The sequence below is a fragment of the Meira miltonrushii genome, assembly GCF_003144205.1.
Source record: "Meira miltonrushii strain MCA 3882 unplaced genomic scaffold FA14scaffold_3, whole genome shotgun sequence".
NCBI lineage: Eukaryota > Fungi > Basidiomycota > Exobasidiomycetes > Exobasidiales > Brachybasidiaceae > Meira > Meira miltonrushii.
The window spans coordinates 3,070,401-3,086,686 of NW_020289945.1; the positions used below are offsets into that span (position 1 = coordinate 3,070,401).

The 16,286-nt window shown below is 43.0% G+C and overlaps 9 protein-coding genes across 9 annotated transcripts; 5 read left to right on the forward strand and 4 right to left on the reverse strand.

The window, feature by feature from the left end:
• The first annotated feature begins 831 nt into the window (after positions 1 to 831).
• Positions 832 to 1,581, forward strand: FA14DRAFT_72167 (uncharacterized protein). The gene is made up of 2 exons (XM_025502762.1): positions 832 to 1,228; positions 1,324 to 1,581. The coding sequence occupies exons 1-2, from the start codon at positions 959 to 961 to the stop codon at positions 1,489 to 1,491; spliced, it is 438 nt and encodes a 145-aa protein (XP_025354707.1). The 5' UTR covers positions 832 to 958; the 3' UTR covers positions 1,492 to 1,581.
• FA14DRAFT_72172 (uncharacterized protein) lies at positions 1,480 to 2,153 on the reverse strand. The gene has a single exon (XM_025502763.1). The coding sequence runs from the start codon at positions 2,055 to 2,057 to the stop codon at positions 1,671 to 1,673; it is 387 nt and encodes a 128-aa protein (XP_025354708.1). The 5' UTR covers positions 2,058 to 2,153; the 3' UTR covers positions 1,480 to 1,670.
• A 272-nt stretch (positions 2,154 to 2,425) lies between these two features.
• Positions 2,426 to 3,289, forward strand: FA14DRAFT_72178 (uncharacterized protein). Its single transcript, XM_025502764.1, has one exon. The coding sequence runs from the start codon at positions 2,480 to 2,482 to the stop codon at positions 3,221 to 3,223; it is 744 nt and encodes a 247-aa protein (XP_025354709.1). The 5' UTR covers positions 2,426 to 2,479; the 3' UTR covers positions 3,224 to 3,289.
• Positions 3,290 to 3,614: 325 nt separating this feature from the next.
• On the reverse strand, positions 3,615 to 4,934 carry FA14DRAFT_174084 (uncharacterized protein; the record flags this gene model as incomplete). Its single annotated transcript, XM_025500517.1, has 3 exons — positions 3,615 to 4,047; positions 4,273 to 4,354; positions 4,504 to 4,934. 3 exons carry the CDS (start codon positions 4,932 to 4,934, stop codon positions 3,865 to 3,867), a joined length of 696 nt encoding a protein of 231 aa, XP_025354710.1. The 3' UTR covers positions 3,615 to 3,864.
• Positions 4,935 to 6,323: 1,389 nt separating this feature from the next.
• Positions 6,324 to 7,540, forward strand: FA14DRAFT_181033 (putative RPN11-26S proteasome regulatory subunit; the record flags this gene model as incomplete). Its single annotated transcript, XM_025501055.1, has 2 exons — positions 6,324 to 6,643; positions 6,925 to 7,540. 2 exons carry the CDS (start codon positions 6,324 to 6,326, stop codon positions 7,538 to 7,540), a joined length of 936 nt encoding a protein of 311 aa, XP_025354711.1.
• Positions 7,541 to 7,786: 246 nt separating this feature from the next.
• On the forward strand, positions 7,787 to 8,903 carry FA14DRAFT_181034 (uncharacterized protein; the record flags this gene model as incomplete). The annotated part of the gene is made up of 2 exons (XM_025501056.1): positions 7,787 to 7,844; positions 7,915 to 8,903. The coding sequence occupies 2 exons, from the start codon at positions 7,787 to 7,789 to the stop codon at positions 8,901 to 8,903; spliced, it is 1,047 nt and encodes a 348-aa protein (XP_025354712.1).
• A 1,804-nt stretch (positions 8,904 to 10,707) lies between these two features.
• FA14DRAFT_124190 (glycosyltransferase family 32 protein) lies at positions 10,708 to 11,817 on the reverse strand (the record flags this gene model as incomplete). The annotated part of the gene is made up of 2 exons (XM_025496627.1): positions 10,708 to 11,455; positions 11,678 to 11,817. Coding segments are annotated over 2 exons (888 nt in total), but the record flags the coding sequence as incomplete, so codon positions are not given.
• A 994-nt stretch (positions 11,818 to 12,811) lies between these two features.
• Positions 12,812 to 13,628, reverse strand: FA14DRAFT_161811 (uncharacterized protein). Its single transcript, XM_025499305.1, has one exon. The coding sequence runs from the start codon at positions 13,287 to 13,289 to the stop codon at positions 13,116 to 13,118; it is 174 nt and encodes a 57-aa protein (XP_025354714.1). The 5' UTR covers positions 13,290 to 13,628; the 3' UTR covers positions 12,812 to 13,115.
• Positions 13,629 to 14,538: 910 nt separating this feature from the next.
• Positions 14,539 to 16,276, forward strand: FA14DRAFT_72245 (glycoside hydrolase/deacetylase). The gene has a single exon (XM_025502765.1). The coding sequence runs from the start codon at positions 14,760 to 14,762 to the stop codon at positions 16,008 to 16,010; it is 1,251 nt and encodes a 416-aa protein (XP_025354715.1). The 5' UTR covers positions 14,539 to 14,759; the 3' UTR covers positions 16,011 to 16,276.
• The last annotated feature ends 10 nt before the right edge of the window (positions 16,277 to 16,286 follow it).

The window sequence follows — 16,286 nt, forward strand, 5'->3', positions numbered from 1 at the left end:
ATTGCTAGCATGATTCACAGTTCTAGGCTTTCGTTGGACCATCCGATGGAATAAATATCCCGTTCTTTCGGCTTCCCGGTAATAGATGCTTGGCAGCCTTAACATGTTTGATATGTTACATCGCTGCTGCTTTATGTTTGACCATTTTGAATTCTTATAACCATCAAATGGATCTGAGGTATCACGCTTTGTTGACGTTTGCACAAGGACTTGCTTGATAGCTTGGATTTATATGCACAATCTGCAGCCGTAATCCTCAGTTTTCTCTGCTAACCATCCGATGGTTTTGAGATATCTCACTTTTCGGGCTTTCAAACGAGCACTTCTTTGACAAAGCATCTGCAGCTGCTATTTGTAACTCTTACCAACCATCCAATGGTTCTGACATACCCCGCTTGTCTAGGTTTTCGGCAACTACTCTCTCCATTTCTCGGATATGATCACTTAACTCGGCTCTCTTATCCATTGAAACTTCTGCAGCGACGTCCCGCTTTGCAGGTGGTGGTGAATGAGTGGGAGCTTTGGATGGTGAAATAGTTTCGCCGAGATTTGATTTGAGAATCGGTGTAGTTGTTTCCCAGCCAAAGGGTTCACCGATGCATGTGAAGTACGAGCGGCAGATGAAAGTACAATTTTGATCAATGGATGGACATGCTCATGTCCATCACTTTTGCACTCCTGCGTGAGTCCAATGATGAAGGAAAGAGTCAAGCATGAAACTCAGTCGTTTTAGTGACTTTCTTCTTGCATAAAGTCACGCTAATATGGAGTATACGTAGGCGTGCGTGCGTGCGTAGGGTAGCATACATCCATTGTCAGCCAACTTGATCGATTACTTATCCTTTTGGATGACCATGATGAGAAAAGACTTGAATTTGAATAGCCCATTCAAAAAAAGCATGTCACATCATACCTGCTGCTCCAGCTACACATGCATCGATGGGTCATTTGACTGGCCATGTCAATAACGATAGGTGCATACACAAAACTTTCACCATCTAAAGGTTTGACACCTTCACTCATACCTGCAGAGCAGAATGGTGCCGCAGAGGTCTTAAAAGACGGACAAGAGAGCAGAGTGCAGCAAACTTATCAAGGCTGCAAAGAAAGCACTTACCGAGAAGCCAGAAAAGCGGGATATATCAGATCCGCTGGATGGTCAGTAAGAATTACAGATCGCAGCTGTAGATTATTTGTCAAAGAAGTGTTCGCTCAAAAGCCAAGAAAGGCCAGAATTGTCAGAAACATCGAATGGTTGGTAAGAGTCATGAATAGTAGCTGCAGATGATTGGTCAAAAAGTATTCGTTTGAAAGCCAGCAAAGCGGGATATCTCAAAACCATCGGATGGTCAGCAGAAAGAACTGAGGATTACGGCTGTAGATTATGCAAATAAATCCAAGCTATCAAGCAAGCCATTATGCAAACGTCAAAGAAGCGTGATATCTCAGATCCATTTGATGGTTATAAGAATTCAAAATGGTCAAACATAAAGCAGCAGCGATGCAACATATCAAACATATTAAGGCTGTCAAGCATCAATTGCTGGGAAGCCGAAAGAACGTGATATCTTCATTCCATCAGGTAGTCCAAGGAAAGTCTAGAACTTTAGGTGATGCTAGCGAATGGATGGATGCTGATATGGCTTATCATTGTGTAGAAAAATTGTGTCCTAAAGTGCCGTGCCTGCTTTCAGGTTTTCGCCTCGAGCTTCATTTGCTTCTGCGTCAGTAGAAGAGGTGCTATTTGAAATGTCTGTGTCCTTATCATTGCCTTGACCTGATCGTATACTTTCATCGAGCTTGTCCACCAGACCTTTGATCATCCAAACTTCTGCTGGTCTGGCTTGAACTCTTATACGATAATGCGGACAAAGCTTTTTATATCGTAATGTCCGACGTTGTTGTTCCTCTGTCCTTTGCTCTTCTGTCAGATACGGAGCAAATGGTGGCTCATCTGGCAATGCCTTTTTGAACCACAACACATGACAACGAGCACAAAATACATGACCACAAGGGGAAAGCACATGTGGTCTGTATGCGAGTTCCAAACAAACCATAAGCGCGCTCGGCAAGTGTAGACATATTCCATTCAGCTGTCAAAGAGACAAATTATTCGCCAGCTGAGCTATCTCGAGATGGACTTGATTCATAAATAAAACTATCAAATTGGACAATACAATTATACCTCAACCTCATTGGGTGCGTCATACCTCAATACAAGGCCACACCAATGGACTATCCTAGTCGGAATGTGCTTGGCGGCAAGTGTGGATCTATTCCATTCAGCCGTCGACGACACAACACATCACTGTACCAACTCATTAGATCCTTTGCATTACCTTGTTGTTCTATGTATTAATGAAATTCAATCGGCAAAAGGTACGGTCAGATCTGATTGGCTAGAAAGGCTTGATCAATTGCCACCCGATGAGCTTAGCTTTGCACTTCCATCGGCCAAAGCCAAGAGTCAAGCAGCGTGATGATGAGCGAAGACGATGAGACGATGGTCTTAGCTACCGTGATGCAACTGCGAATGGACATATTTGACTCAAGTCCTAAAATGATTAAAGTTACCAGTAAAAACTATGATGTAGCTGCTCGTGTAGCTGAAGTCCTCCAAGCACATCACAATTATGCGCAACAAGGTTTGGTGGAAACTGATTTCGATATGGATACCTACACTTTCACTTATTTGGATGAATCTCAACGAGAACGATCAAATGTCAATTCTTGGATGCCAGATCTCACAAAATTCTCAGACGCAGCTTTAAGACGATTGAATGATTCTATTGATGCCGAGATCGTAGCTCATGCCAACAATCTTCGTGAAGAACGGGAAATTAGGAAAGGCGAGGCAAAGGATCTCATTGTGAAACTGCAAGAAACATATCCTGATCTGGATTTAAATGCTGTGACGATTGAATCTGTTGCAGAGGAGGAGGATGACACTTCCCCTGCTACACCATTACGTCAGGACAGCACAATCGATGATAGTGGAATTACAGAAATTGCTCAAAGTGTACCGTCAAAGACGATGAATGGGAGCACACCAGCAAATCTTAGCTCCCATTTCAAAAGAGTAGGATTTACCAACTCACCGGAAACAGACTCGCAATACATCTATCCCGCTTTACCAAGAGAGCACAGAAAGCGCAAACATGCTATGGAGGAGACGGAAGCGACAGAGGACAATATTGGAGCAAAACGGCTTCGACGACTGTAGCAGATTCTTCTCATGCGGCGAGAAAGAGGACAAGACAAGGCTTTTCTAGCACCTTTTCATCTCGTCGTAGTCAGAGTGAGCAATCACCCGTATCGGTTCGTGAACGTATTGAAGAGCAGGCTGAAAGTGACAAAATTTAGCAGCCGTCTGCTATGCCTTCATGATTGACGGACGATGCGACAAGTCTTCCTTCAAATCCGTCTGAGCTCATATTATCCACAGAACCTCGAGACCTTGAAACCAATCAAAGCAACAAGCTATTCTCCTTGAACCACGCTCGGCAAGTGTAAACCTTTTTTTTATTTTCAGTGTGCCACCTTCTTAGACCCTTTACTTCAATTCGTCGTTCTATTCTTAATGGATATAGAAATATTATTTGTGTGTGTGTTGAGTGTTGTTGGTGATACAAATGTCAGTAAGGTGGCCTTTCTTCAGAAGTTGTGTGGTTATCAAGCCGTATGAGAAATACAATACAAAGATACAGATGTGTGCTAGATACAGACATTATAGGTACAGTCTGACCTACAAATTGCGCTTTTTGAGGTGTGCATGCCTTCAATCAATCAATCAAGATCGAGATCATCCGCTCCATCTTCATCGAAGTCGTCTGGGTCTCCATCGTCGAATCCTTCGTCAAAATCTTATGAAGCTCCATCATCCGAATTGCTCGCATAAGTGCCTTCTTCCTCCGAATAAGAGTTTTCTGTTCCCCCTTCGCTTTCCTCGTCATTATCGTAATGCCCGGCTCCTACCATCATTTCTTCGTCACGATCAGAAAAATTCTCGTTAGAAGGAGAACGCGCTCTACGATCGCCTTGATCTTCCTCCGAATCAGAGTGTGCGATCACACGACCGCGTCGTCTTCTTACCGGAGGTACATTCCGGCCATTGATGGCGACAAGTTAAACATCGCTATTGTCGTGATCATGAGCGCCATGGTGCAGATGATGGTCGAATTAAAATTCATCTTCACTATCATCATTGATCTCGACAGGTCTGTCATCGATGAAATCGTTATCTTCATCTTCCTAATCTTCGTCCTCGCTTACGCCAAATTCTCCTCCATAGATCATGTCATGAATGTCAAATTCTGAATCGTCTTCATCGTCGTATTCGTCTAGCTCATTTTCGCTATATTCGATCGCTTAATATGGATTTATATAAGCTCGATTTACGATCTCGCTAGTACACAATCCGTATCGATAAACGCGATCGTCTTCATCGAAGATAGGATACTGATATAGCTTATCATTGTGTAGAAAAATTGTATTCTAAAGTACCCGATAAAGATAGGATGAGTGTGAGGAGGAGTGAGAATAGCAAAGAACGAGTTCTTTGATCCCAAGAAAGGGTAGCGTGAGGATGAGAAAGCAAGTGTCGTGTAAGATGCAACAAGAATGATCATGTCGCCATTCTGATTGATGATCAAGTATTGCCCTCTTGACCATGAAAATTGTTTGTGAATTGAATTTTGGAACCGTTGAGTAAACATGATGCTGCTGTGACGGTGTCGGAAGACTTGAGTAATGGCACTGGCACCCCTAAGTGCACCATTTCGGCTGATTATGTTTCGCTTACTCGATTGATACGTTCGAATTTCGATCTTGCGTGTGTCGGCAAAGGGATAAGCGATGTATTCGACTGCTTTTCTTAATCTTGCAAAGACTTTTTCGAATCGTCCACGGAAACATTTGGTTGATTTGGACTCCATTTGGACGTTTGTACTTGTGAGCTCTTTTCATGAAGCGATGCGGGTCGTGCTTGCGTTCATTGCCCCGATCTATGTCGTATGATGATTGCGAGAAATGCAATGCGTGATGCTGATTATGCGACAAGTGGATATCGAATAAGAAGTGAACGATGCCGGTTGAATGAGGAGCGGTCTTGAATGAGAAATTGTCTTGAGTGAGGAGTGGTTCTCGAATGACAAGAGAACGATACCGCTTGATTGAGCTGTGATCCACAGATGAGAAGTGGATGATGCCGGTTGAGTGAGGACACAAATGAGATGGCGTTGACTGAATATTCAGAGCATTCACCGGAGCGTCAAAGAAGACGTTGGTTGACTAGGTTGCATGTTGGCGTTTGCACTTGTGAGGCTTTTCCTGAAGTGATGCCATTTTTGTTAGCATTGAGTTCCACAATCATTGTCTTGTGTGTCTTGTCAGGAGTTTGTGATGTTGACTGAATGACAAGTTGATCTTGAATGACAGGTGGGTCTTTGAACGACAAGAATGACAAGGGGAAGTTGATTGGAATGGCAAGTGGAAGATGATTGGAATGACAAGTGGATGATGTTTGGAATGAGATGTGGGTGATGGGGGTTTGGAGTCAATCAAAAAAAGGGGACTTTATATACCTTTCATCCACTCATTTCACAGTTTTCAGAATTCGTATAATTTTCCCTAGACTGTCAATTATGTCAAAATCGAATCTGACAGGTCAACTGATGATAATTCACATGCATATTACATGACTGAAAAGACCATCCAATCGCTAGCATGAATTACAGTTCCAGACTTTCCTTGGACCATCCGATGGAATTAAGATATCCCGTTCTTTCGGCTTCCGGGTAATTTATACATTGCTAGCCTTACATGTTTGATATATTGCATCGTTGCTACCTTATGTTTGACCATCTTGATTTTTATCAACCATCAGATGGATCTGGGATATTCCGCTTTTCTGGCTTTCAAGCGAATACTTTTTTGACAGATCATCTGCAGTTGCAATTTGCAATTCTTACTAACCATCCGATGGTTCTGAGATACCCCGCTTTTCTATCTTTTCTGCAGCTTCTCTCTTCACTTCTTCGATGTACTGACTGTACTCGGCTCTCTTATCCATTGGAACTTCTACAGCAACATTTCGCTTTGCAGGTGGGGGTTAGGGTTAGGGTTAGAATTGATGCACTCGGCCGAGAATGGTTTGATAGCGCAGCGCACGGACTGTGTCCTGTTCACGCGTTAAGGGAAGATTAAGAGCAACGCGCGTACTATGGCTGTTATTTATTACACACACACTTTCGCTCGCTGACTGATAACGCTCCACCCGTTCTCGGTACCATCATCACATACTGACACAATCATAATCTGTCAAGATGGATTTTCAATCAATGATGAATCAAGCATCTATGGGAGGAGGACAGCAAGGTGGAGGTCCAGGTGGTGATGCTCCTCAACATGACAATGCAGAGATGATTTATATTTCAAGTTTAGCACTTCTAAAGATGCTCAAACATGGAAGAGCAGGTGTACCAATGGAAGTGATGGGATTGATGTTGGGTGAATTTGTGGACGATTATACAGTCACAGTTATCGACGTTTTTGCTATGCCTCAATCAGGTACCGGTGTCAGTGTCGAATCGGTTGATGAAGTTTTCCAAACGAAAATGCTCGAAATGCTCAAACAAACAGGAAGGTGAGTATCTTGATGGTTTTGTAGGACACCCCTCCCTTTTCGGCTCTATCGAAGCCCGCTCGCCTGACTTCTCTTCGGATGACGGTCCATAGGCGTTTGTTTTGCGGGTCAATATGTATAGCCAAGACGAACATTTTGGTGGCTCTTGACAAATTCTATTCGGAAGCGTGTAAAATTAAATGCACGTTCGCCTCTATCAGTCCTCCGACATTCTCTCACATCAACGATATGCTCGTTTTATCCTGAACTCTGTTACTGACTCTCTCCTTCTTGATATTTAGACCGGAGATGGTGGTCGGTTGGTACCATTCCCACCCTGGATTCGGATGTTGGCTATCGAGCGTTGATGTGAACACACAACAAAGCTTTGAACAACTACAACCTCGTGCCGTTGCTGTTGTGGTGGATCCGATCCAATCTGTGCCCGGAAAGGTTGTCATCGATGCTTTCCGACTCATCAATCCAAACACAGTCATCCTAGGTCAAGAACCCCGTCAAACCACTTCCAACGTTGGTCACTTGAACAAGCCTAGCATTCAGAGTTTGATCCACGGTCTCAATAGACATTATTACAGTATTCCAATGGGATACCGTAAGACAGAGTTGGAACAAAGCATGCTTGGCAATTTGCACAAGAAAGGCTGGATGGAAGGATTACGGTTGAGAGATTGGGGAGAGCATAAGAAGCAAAACGAGAAAGCTGTTCAGAGAATGCTTTCACTCTCAGAAGCATACAATAAGTCAGTACAAGAAGAAAGCACCTTAACAGCAGAACAGCTGAAAACACGCCACGTCGGTAAGCAAGATCCCAAGAGACATTTGGAGGATGCTGTTGAGGCTGCGATGGGTGATCAAATTGTTCAAAGTTTGGGAACGATGCTTCTTGCAGAGTTGTGAGAAAACGTCAAGCTGAATAGCAATTGTATTTTATTTTATTCCATTTCAATGATAGTAGAATCATATCAAGATTGTATGAAGCAGTGAAGTAGAACACGGGGTTAAGTGCGTGTGCCTTACACCGTACACGCATTCATGCGTGCATGTATGCACTCAACTCACATCAATCAATCCCTCAACTCTAAAAGTGGATAGTTGACAGCTTGTACACTTCTTTGTCCGATACAACCATCACTCATACTCGTCATGGATGAATCTTTACGGTGTAATTCACTGCCTTGTCGCAAGCCATTGCAAGCAGAAGGTGAGTTCGAATTAATGCGCGCTGAAGTTATGAAATGCTGAGTATTTGTTTTTCCTGATCCTTTCCACAGGCAGAGCTGTTTCGACATCTTGCTCTCATATCTTTTGTTTCGAATGTGCAACAAACCTTCTACAGGGAAGAAGGATATGCCCAGCTTGTAGTACGCCATTGGAAAATCAAGATGATGCAGTAGTGACTTCTTTGAATCCATCAGCATCGTACAAAGCTTCTGTGTTGGCAGGCCTTTCACCACAGATCATCATGGAAATTTGTACAAGAGCGATAGCGTTTCACAATTATCAGTCTATGCAAGAAAGTGCATTTCAACAAATGCTACTGAAAAAAGCACAAGCTTCAAATTCAACTTTTGAACGGGAACTTAATCGAATTCAAATTTCTGCAAAAACGGAAGTGAACCATTTGGAAGCCAAAGTACAAGAGTTGACCAACGAATTGGCAGAAGAGAGGCGAAAGACAAGAGAGCTACACGATATCTTACGTTCGACAGGAAGAGATTACGAAAATTTGAAAACGCAATTTGATCAATCACGAAGAAAGGCAATTCGAAGCGACTTAGACCAGATCACCGCCATTGCAACACCGAAGCACGCAAGAAATCGGATTTCAGCACCACAACCATTCTTTCCGTCAGATGACATTTCAAACGATCCGATAGTAGGCTTACGTACACCCAGTAGAACGCTTGGCGATCGGACAAACATTTTTGACGGACAAGCAAGACAGACGCCAAATCGTTTGAGTTTGATTCGTGCAAATTCACGAACACCGCATCCAACGCCAGCACAACCTCAACCACAGCCACCGCCGACGTTCTTTACGCCAGGCGTGCCAAAATCAAACGTTTCAAACGTAGCTCGGACGCCAAGTCGACGTCAAAGTGATGGTATACGTGCTCTTGGCTCACGTACGCCGATTCGTCCGATGCCATTACCTACACCAAGAATGCCAAGCCGACAACTACCTCGACAACAGCAGAAATCCGGATATCAGTCTCATGAAGATACCTATCCGACTATGAACGGCACACGATACCCGTAAGAAGAGCGTTGTTTGGAGTTTCATTCAAAGATGTACTATTATGTGTAAATTTCAGATTATAATTGATGATTAATAAAACAAAGAGGAAATGCCTACATGACATATGCTTTCGTAAAGGGAGGACGTTACATGACGTTGATAGAATTGATTTTGCGGATTAAAGTTGATATGATAAGCATGCTCTATTAATTCGTGCTTCCCCCAATTGTGAGCAACCAAAAAAAAAGTCCTTTGAATTGGAAAAAATTGAGCAAAAGAAAATAGTTTGAGTGCAAATCGAAGAATTGAAATTTTTGATGAAGCAGACTAGCAGCGTCATCGTTGTTATAGTACATTGTGCAGAATAAAGAGTCGATTGACAGGGATTCTATGACTTTCGTCTACCCATCACTCTCGTTGCAGCTACTTTTGGCGTTTGTTCGTCCGACTCGCCACTATCATCCGTTCCAGTCGTTTGATTTGTCGAATGTGCAAAATCGTACGGTGGCGGTGGAGGTTGAGAATCATCAAGTTGAATCGAAACATTTCCATCTGATCCCTCACGACGTTTGAAATCAGACGGAACTCCGTTGCTGTATACGTCCTGATCGGTACTGGAGCTGACAAGCTCAGATATGCTTCCTTGAGATGTTGATGCAATCATGGGCGCTGAGCTTTTCCCCCTAGAAGTCTTTTCTTCTTCTTCCACCTCAAATTCGACCGTTCCGCTTCCATAGCTTTCAAGATCCCTTCCTTTTTCGTGCTTTTTAGCTTTGTTGTTTTGCCCTAATGATTCGTCCCTCTGTCTAGAAAGCGGATTATGAAGGAAGATGCTCGGACTTGGTGTTCGTGCACCAAAGCTGACGTTACCCCACATCTTTTGTATTGCCGCTGAGCCTTCCGAATTCAAAAGTGTGTTTGCCCAACTGCCAAACGATCCAGTATTGGAATTATTGGAATTGTATACGTTACTTCCGTTTCGTGTATGCGGTTTTGTCAATTTCCATGGTGGAGGCGATCCTCTATAGAGCTGACTATCGGTTGGACTTGTTAATCCTTCATCCTCCAATGCGCGCATTGCACCCAAAGCTGAATCTTGACTTCCAATGCTGCTACTTCCGCTTCCCACCAAGTATGCAGGCAAGTACAATACACCGCTATTCTTATCCTTCTTCTTGCTCATACTTCCTGATCTTGTATGATTGTCCACATCTCTGTTCATACTTGATGGTGAACCTTGATCATCGCTGCTCATAGCAACAGACATTGAACTTTGCGGTCTACTACTGCTTGCGCTACTTCCGATACCGTAAGCATTCATCCAATTCATGATGCCACCAGACATAGCAGCCGCTGCGTTACTGGTATGATGACCAATCCTTTCCAAGTTCAAACCTGGTCCCAGATCCATATCATCCTCTCCATTACTGTTTTCGCTATCTCCACTCATATCAAAGAATGGCAAGCCTGCCCTTTGTGGTCTAGGTGCAGCAACGAAGGTTTGTCGAGTATCGCCTATCGATCGTGATCCTTGCGATCCTTCCAAATTGGTCATCGGTAATGCACCTGCCATTGCTGAAGAACTTGTTTGGGTAGATTCATCAAAGAAGTTCTTGCTGGAACGCTTCGAACGATATGAATCACTAGAGATAGAACGGTATTCTCCCGATCTAGGATCACGGACAAAAGGCAAAGAGATCCATCTTCCCCGTCTTCGAGATCCGTTATGCCGTCTCCTCCTGTCGGATCGATCACCCAAAGCCATGATAAGACGTGGAGCGAGAGAACGTCCAAAGCAATACATCACAATCAAGAATCCAACAAAGATCAAGAATCGACCATGGTCCCGCAAGAAGATCAAGAATCCAGCATCACCTTCGTGCCAACTGCTACCATAGAAGTGTCGGAAGAATGCGTCGGGTGCCTCGGATGGCTTGGCGTTCTTTCCATACAATGGCTTTGGCAAAACACGAATTCCACTGAAGCCTGCAGATGGATTACCGGGAGTAGATGGAGTAGACAGTCCTTCGGCATCCACGTACAATCCATAAGATGCACTGACAAACATCGGACCTGTGCTGAACATCACAGTTGGATAATGTGTCAAGTAGCGATGATTGAATGTGACCAAGTTGTGAATTAGGTGGTCCATGAATGGATGCTCCTTTGCTGATGCCATAACGTCATTACTGACACCGACTGGGATCGTCTTTGGTAAAACGACTTCGAAACGTAGTAAAGGATCGAAACGACGCAAACATCCAACATCCAAATCCATATAGATACCCCCATACTTGTGCAAGATGAAGTACCGGATCGCATCTGCGCGTTGAATGTTGTACGGATAGCTGTCAAAGATTGGCAAGAACCAAGGGTAATAGTCCTCAATGAATTTGCGTGAATCTTCGTCTGTCCATAATCGATATTCGTAATCGGGATGCATCCTTGCACATTCATCGCGTACTAATTGCCATTGAGGTGGTAAGTTCTTATCTTTCCATGTTTGATGAATGATTCTTGGTATCTTTTCTGGAGGGTCAGTTACGGGATTCCATGGCTTGGGTGTATTATCTCTTCCACTTGGTATATAGCCCAAACCACCATCATCTCCAAATCCAGCTGCTTTTGCCGCTTCGGCTGCTTGTTTTGCAATGGCATCATCGAATTCAAGCTGTGATTTTTGATCCAGAACGACAGTCTCTTGTGGTTTAAGAGAAAGAGCTTTGGCCAAGTATGGATATCGTGCTTTCCATGAGAGGGTATACTCTGGCGCTCCGGCCCTTATCTCTTCCCACGTTCCCAATTCTTCCGGTCGAATGATTGCTCCTGCATCTATGGAAAAGTAAGATCGTACGGCCCATAGGAATGCGATTGTACCAAGCAGAAAAAGGGAAAGCAAGATCAATAGGACTTGAGACGTCCTTCTGCTTAACATTCGAGCCATGGTAGAAAAGAAGTTCTTTTGGTATGAACTTGTCGATAACGTTTGATCGGCCCAAAGATGGGATAATTGATAATGTCGGTTAGTGGTGCCGAATGTATTCTATAGGTTCCGAAGCATGTCTCGAATGATGATGTCAATCCTGCGTTCAATTGAGGCACTATGAGTAGATATTCAGATGTGGAAACGTTTGCTCTTTTTCACAAAGAATCACGACTCAAGTTTCTTGATCGTCTGCGATGGCGTAACCAAGAGGCTTTTTGTCGTGGTGTTGATACAAATGGCGTCAGGTAAGTTTTGAAGCGTACAATTACGTCGGACACCCCGCGAAGTTATGGACGGAGGAAAAGAAGATTCTTTTGTGAGTCGAAATTGATTATAATTTGAAGAACAAAGAACCGATTTGACCAAAGAAAAGACGAATTGATCGAGGTTATCGTAAGGGATTCTTTTGTTGATGATGATGATGAAGAAAGGATGAAAAGGTACTCTAGTATAACAAGGAATCGGATGAAAGGAAGTTGATTTGAATGATATCAATTTGTTGGTGTAATGCAGGAGTGTTTTTATTCGGAATAGGAACACACGTACACACGCACACGAACACATACACACATACACGCACACCCACAAATACGCTGGCCGTGTTCATCCCAAAGTCGTACGTCACTCTCAAAAGAGATTAATAAAAAAAAGGCGAAAAAGTGTATTTTTAAACACGCCAAAGTTATTACAATTTTTTATGTTTTTTTTTCTCTCTTGCAGGTCTAGTGCACAACAAGACCCAAAACAAAGTGTTATTTTTATTGCCTTCTCCTCACCCTCAAACGGTGCCGCGATTAACGGAATGTATAAAGATACTGCTCCTATGCTTTCCCCCCGCCTTTGACCGGCAGTTTGATTTTGGAATTCGGCTTATATGAATCAGTCTGTTGTATAATATTTGTGTATGGTAGCGTGATGCGTGTATGCTTTTCAAAAGACTGTTCCGCACATTATCATTTTTGGTTCAAAGCCAAGAAAAAGAGTCGGCAAAGGATTTGGCATGAAATAAGGCACTTTGTAAGAACAGAAGAATTCGAATAGGAACGTACACTAAAAGGCACTGACAACTTTTTCACTTTACACAGCCTTTACGGCAGTATCTCCCACGAATTACTATAGCGGAAGCGGTGTCTTTTTGTACAGCCCTACTGTAGAGCTGTGTAGACTAGAAGAAAACTTTGTCCAAAACTCTTTCCGCGCAAGTTCGGCGTTCCTGTTGCATAATGGTGCACGGTTTCAGTGAACTTTTAATTCCGCACTTTTTTAAAATTGTGTGCCGCAACATACTGAATGCATTTCATCAGCACTTTCTTTTTCTTACGGATGGCGTTCATATATGCAGATGTAAAATTAACAGCTGTCAAGGGAAGCGCCTCAACAAACAGAAAGAGATCGAAGAGAAAGTGACGAAGGGGCGCCATTGCATTTCAATGCCGTGGAGGTTGAAGAGATAGACCCAAGGGGCAGCAGCATTTTGAGGAAAGACTGATCGGCATTGAGAAGGGTTCATGATGCTAAGATGTGTTTTAGTAAGGCACAATCAATGTCAATTAAATCGTGGGAAGACTATAATGCCTGACATCATATGTGCCATCTTGTTACGGAAGGCTTCAATTAGATAGCTTCGGCATCTCGAATCACTAAAATAGACTCATCAATTTCGACGATCACCATTTTGTCAGCTGCGAGCATCAAAAGTGGCTATGATTGGTGTCTAGAATATGTCCATCATACAAAAATGTTACGTTTTGTGTCTCCAGGCACTGCTTTCTGATTGATAATAATAAATTAGTGAGGTAAAGAAAAGTGGGTAAAATTTACATGTGATATCTGACTATTTATATTTGACATATGGGCTAATTTGGGCACCAAAACTGTGGATCATCAGCCTTTGTGGCGAATCAGGCGTTAAGGCGTGATACGGCGTGATACGGCAAGTGACGCCTGTACACGTGCCAGGCGTACCGTATACGTCATATCCCAACAAAAAAATTACATAAGCAGAAATCTGCCCCTTCTTAGTCAGCTGCTACTCACGTGTCTCTTTGGATGAGCCTGCGCGCAACATTTCACCGGCGGTTACAAGAAAGAAAAAAAGAAGGTTGAATGAATTGAACATGTCATTCTACCACGCTAAAAATGGACGTGTCGACTTGTGTCCGCAGGATGATCAAACCCGTCGGGTGCCTTGTTTGATTAATTTAATCAACATTCTTAATGGCACTCATTTGATGCAGATCTTGAATTTCTTGGCAAAACGGACATGCATGCCCAAATACAATGCGTTACGTCTTCGATCGTTAACAAAGAAATCTCCGAACACGTTCAATGACGATAAGAATTAAACAGTTGTGCTACATAAACACGCGGAGAGCGCATATAATGCGGGTAAATGCAGGACACGCAATTCCGTTACAGAAGAAGGAAAGAAAAGCAATACAAAAATATACTGGCCAAGTACTTTTAAACTGAAAAGAGGGTCTATTTGTATTGTTCCGTCTTCCCAATGAAGCGAGATCAAATGTCACACAATAAAGTTAGATACCGCTAGTGTGCATAGAGTAAGAGCACATTACGGGCTGAATCCGTTGCAATTTTATTACACCGAAATTAGGTATCAAAATGGGGAGTTGCTAAATTGAATCAACAAGAGCGGCGATCATATTTGTAATATAAAAAAACATCCATCATCATTTCCGTCATCATCTCCAATTCCCATTCCGCTCAAATCAGCAAGAAAAAACGAAAATTCAACCAATCAATCCTCAATACCAACACACTTTCATTGCTCTTGCTCACGCTCACTTTCACCACATCTGACAACTACTTTGAATCTGCTCTTTTGATAGAGGCACACATTGAAACATCAACAAACTTCACATTACAGCAAAATGCGCTCTACTTCTGTTCTCATCTTGTTGGCCACGTTGGCTGGCATTCTATCATCCGTTGAAGCATTAAAAGAACACTCTCATCATGTCAAATTCAAACGTCAAAATCCAGACAAATCAAAATATCCACCCGTACTCAAAACACCGCCAAGATCATCGCTACCGCAAGATTGGGTAGATGCTTTGGAAAATTTGCAAAAGGCAGGCAAGATTCCCGATATCCCAGTAAGCACTTCTACTGACGCAGGGATCTTTTACCCAAAGAACCTAAAGATGAGCCAAAAAGAAATATGCAATTGGTCAATCACGGGTTGCTTTGGTGAAAACGATGTTCATGAAGCAGCAGATGGCGTTTGGGTGGTCTCTTTTGATGACGGTCCAACTGCCGCTTCACCAGGTTTGTATGACTTTTTGCATTCTCACAATCAAGCAGGCACACATTTCATGATCGGATCGCAAATTGTTGCTTACATGGACAACGCAAAACATGCATTACAAACACAACAACAACTCGCAGTGCATACATGGTCACATTCCTTACAAACAACAAAGGATAACTATGAAGTATTGGGTGAACTGGGCTGGACGATGCAAATCATTTATGACATTTCCGGCCGTGTACCTAAGTACTGGCGTCCACCTCAAGGTGACGTTGATAACCGTGTCCGTGCTATCGCAGAAGGTGTTTTCAACTTGACAACTGTCATGTGGGATGCTGAATGCAACGATTGGTGTATCGAAGATAATGGAAAATCTGCTTGCCCTGGCGAAACGCCCGGAAAATCGCAAAAGAGTGTCGTTGACGCTATCAACAAAGCACTTCAACAGCCAAAGAGTCCAGGAGTGATGATTTTGGAACATGAATTGAACAAACACACCGTCGGATTCTTTACCGATTATTACCCTCGTTTGGCCGGATTAGGCTGGAAGCCACTCAGTGTACCGGAACAATTGGGCGTAAACTGGTATCATAATGCGGTCAATAATGATGATACACCTATCAACACAACTTCAATGCTTTATGCCACGGTCTCAAGTGCTGTGACAAAAGCAAATAGTACAAACACTAACAATAACAACAGCAAAGTTGCCTCCAATGGAAACAGCAATACCACTGGAAATGGAAACGGAAACGGAAGCTCCAAAAATCTTTTGTCCAAGAGCAGTTCATCAAGTGCTCAAGGTTCGGTTGTATTCTTTGCCCTTGCAAGCGTATCTATAGCAATGATGCTATCGATGATGTTTGTTTAAACGTTTTCATGGCCCCTGGCTCTTGTTCCCCTGCATTTGTACCATTGTTGAGCTGATGCTCACCCATCCATTGTCCCTACAAGGAGTTGTTGATACTCTTCCCACTGTCTCGTTTGTACAATCATTTTCCTTTAGACTAGATCACACTAGCATACAAGGCTAGCACTTTGACTTCTTTGCAAATACTAAGCGAAACCTGCACATATTATTTCATCATCATGTATATCTCCTTATTTTTGAATTCTGAATTCATAAGCAATCCCTATGTTCGTGGAA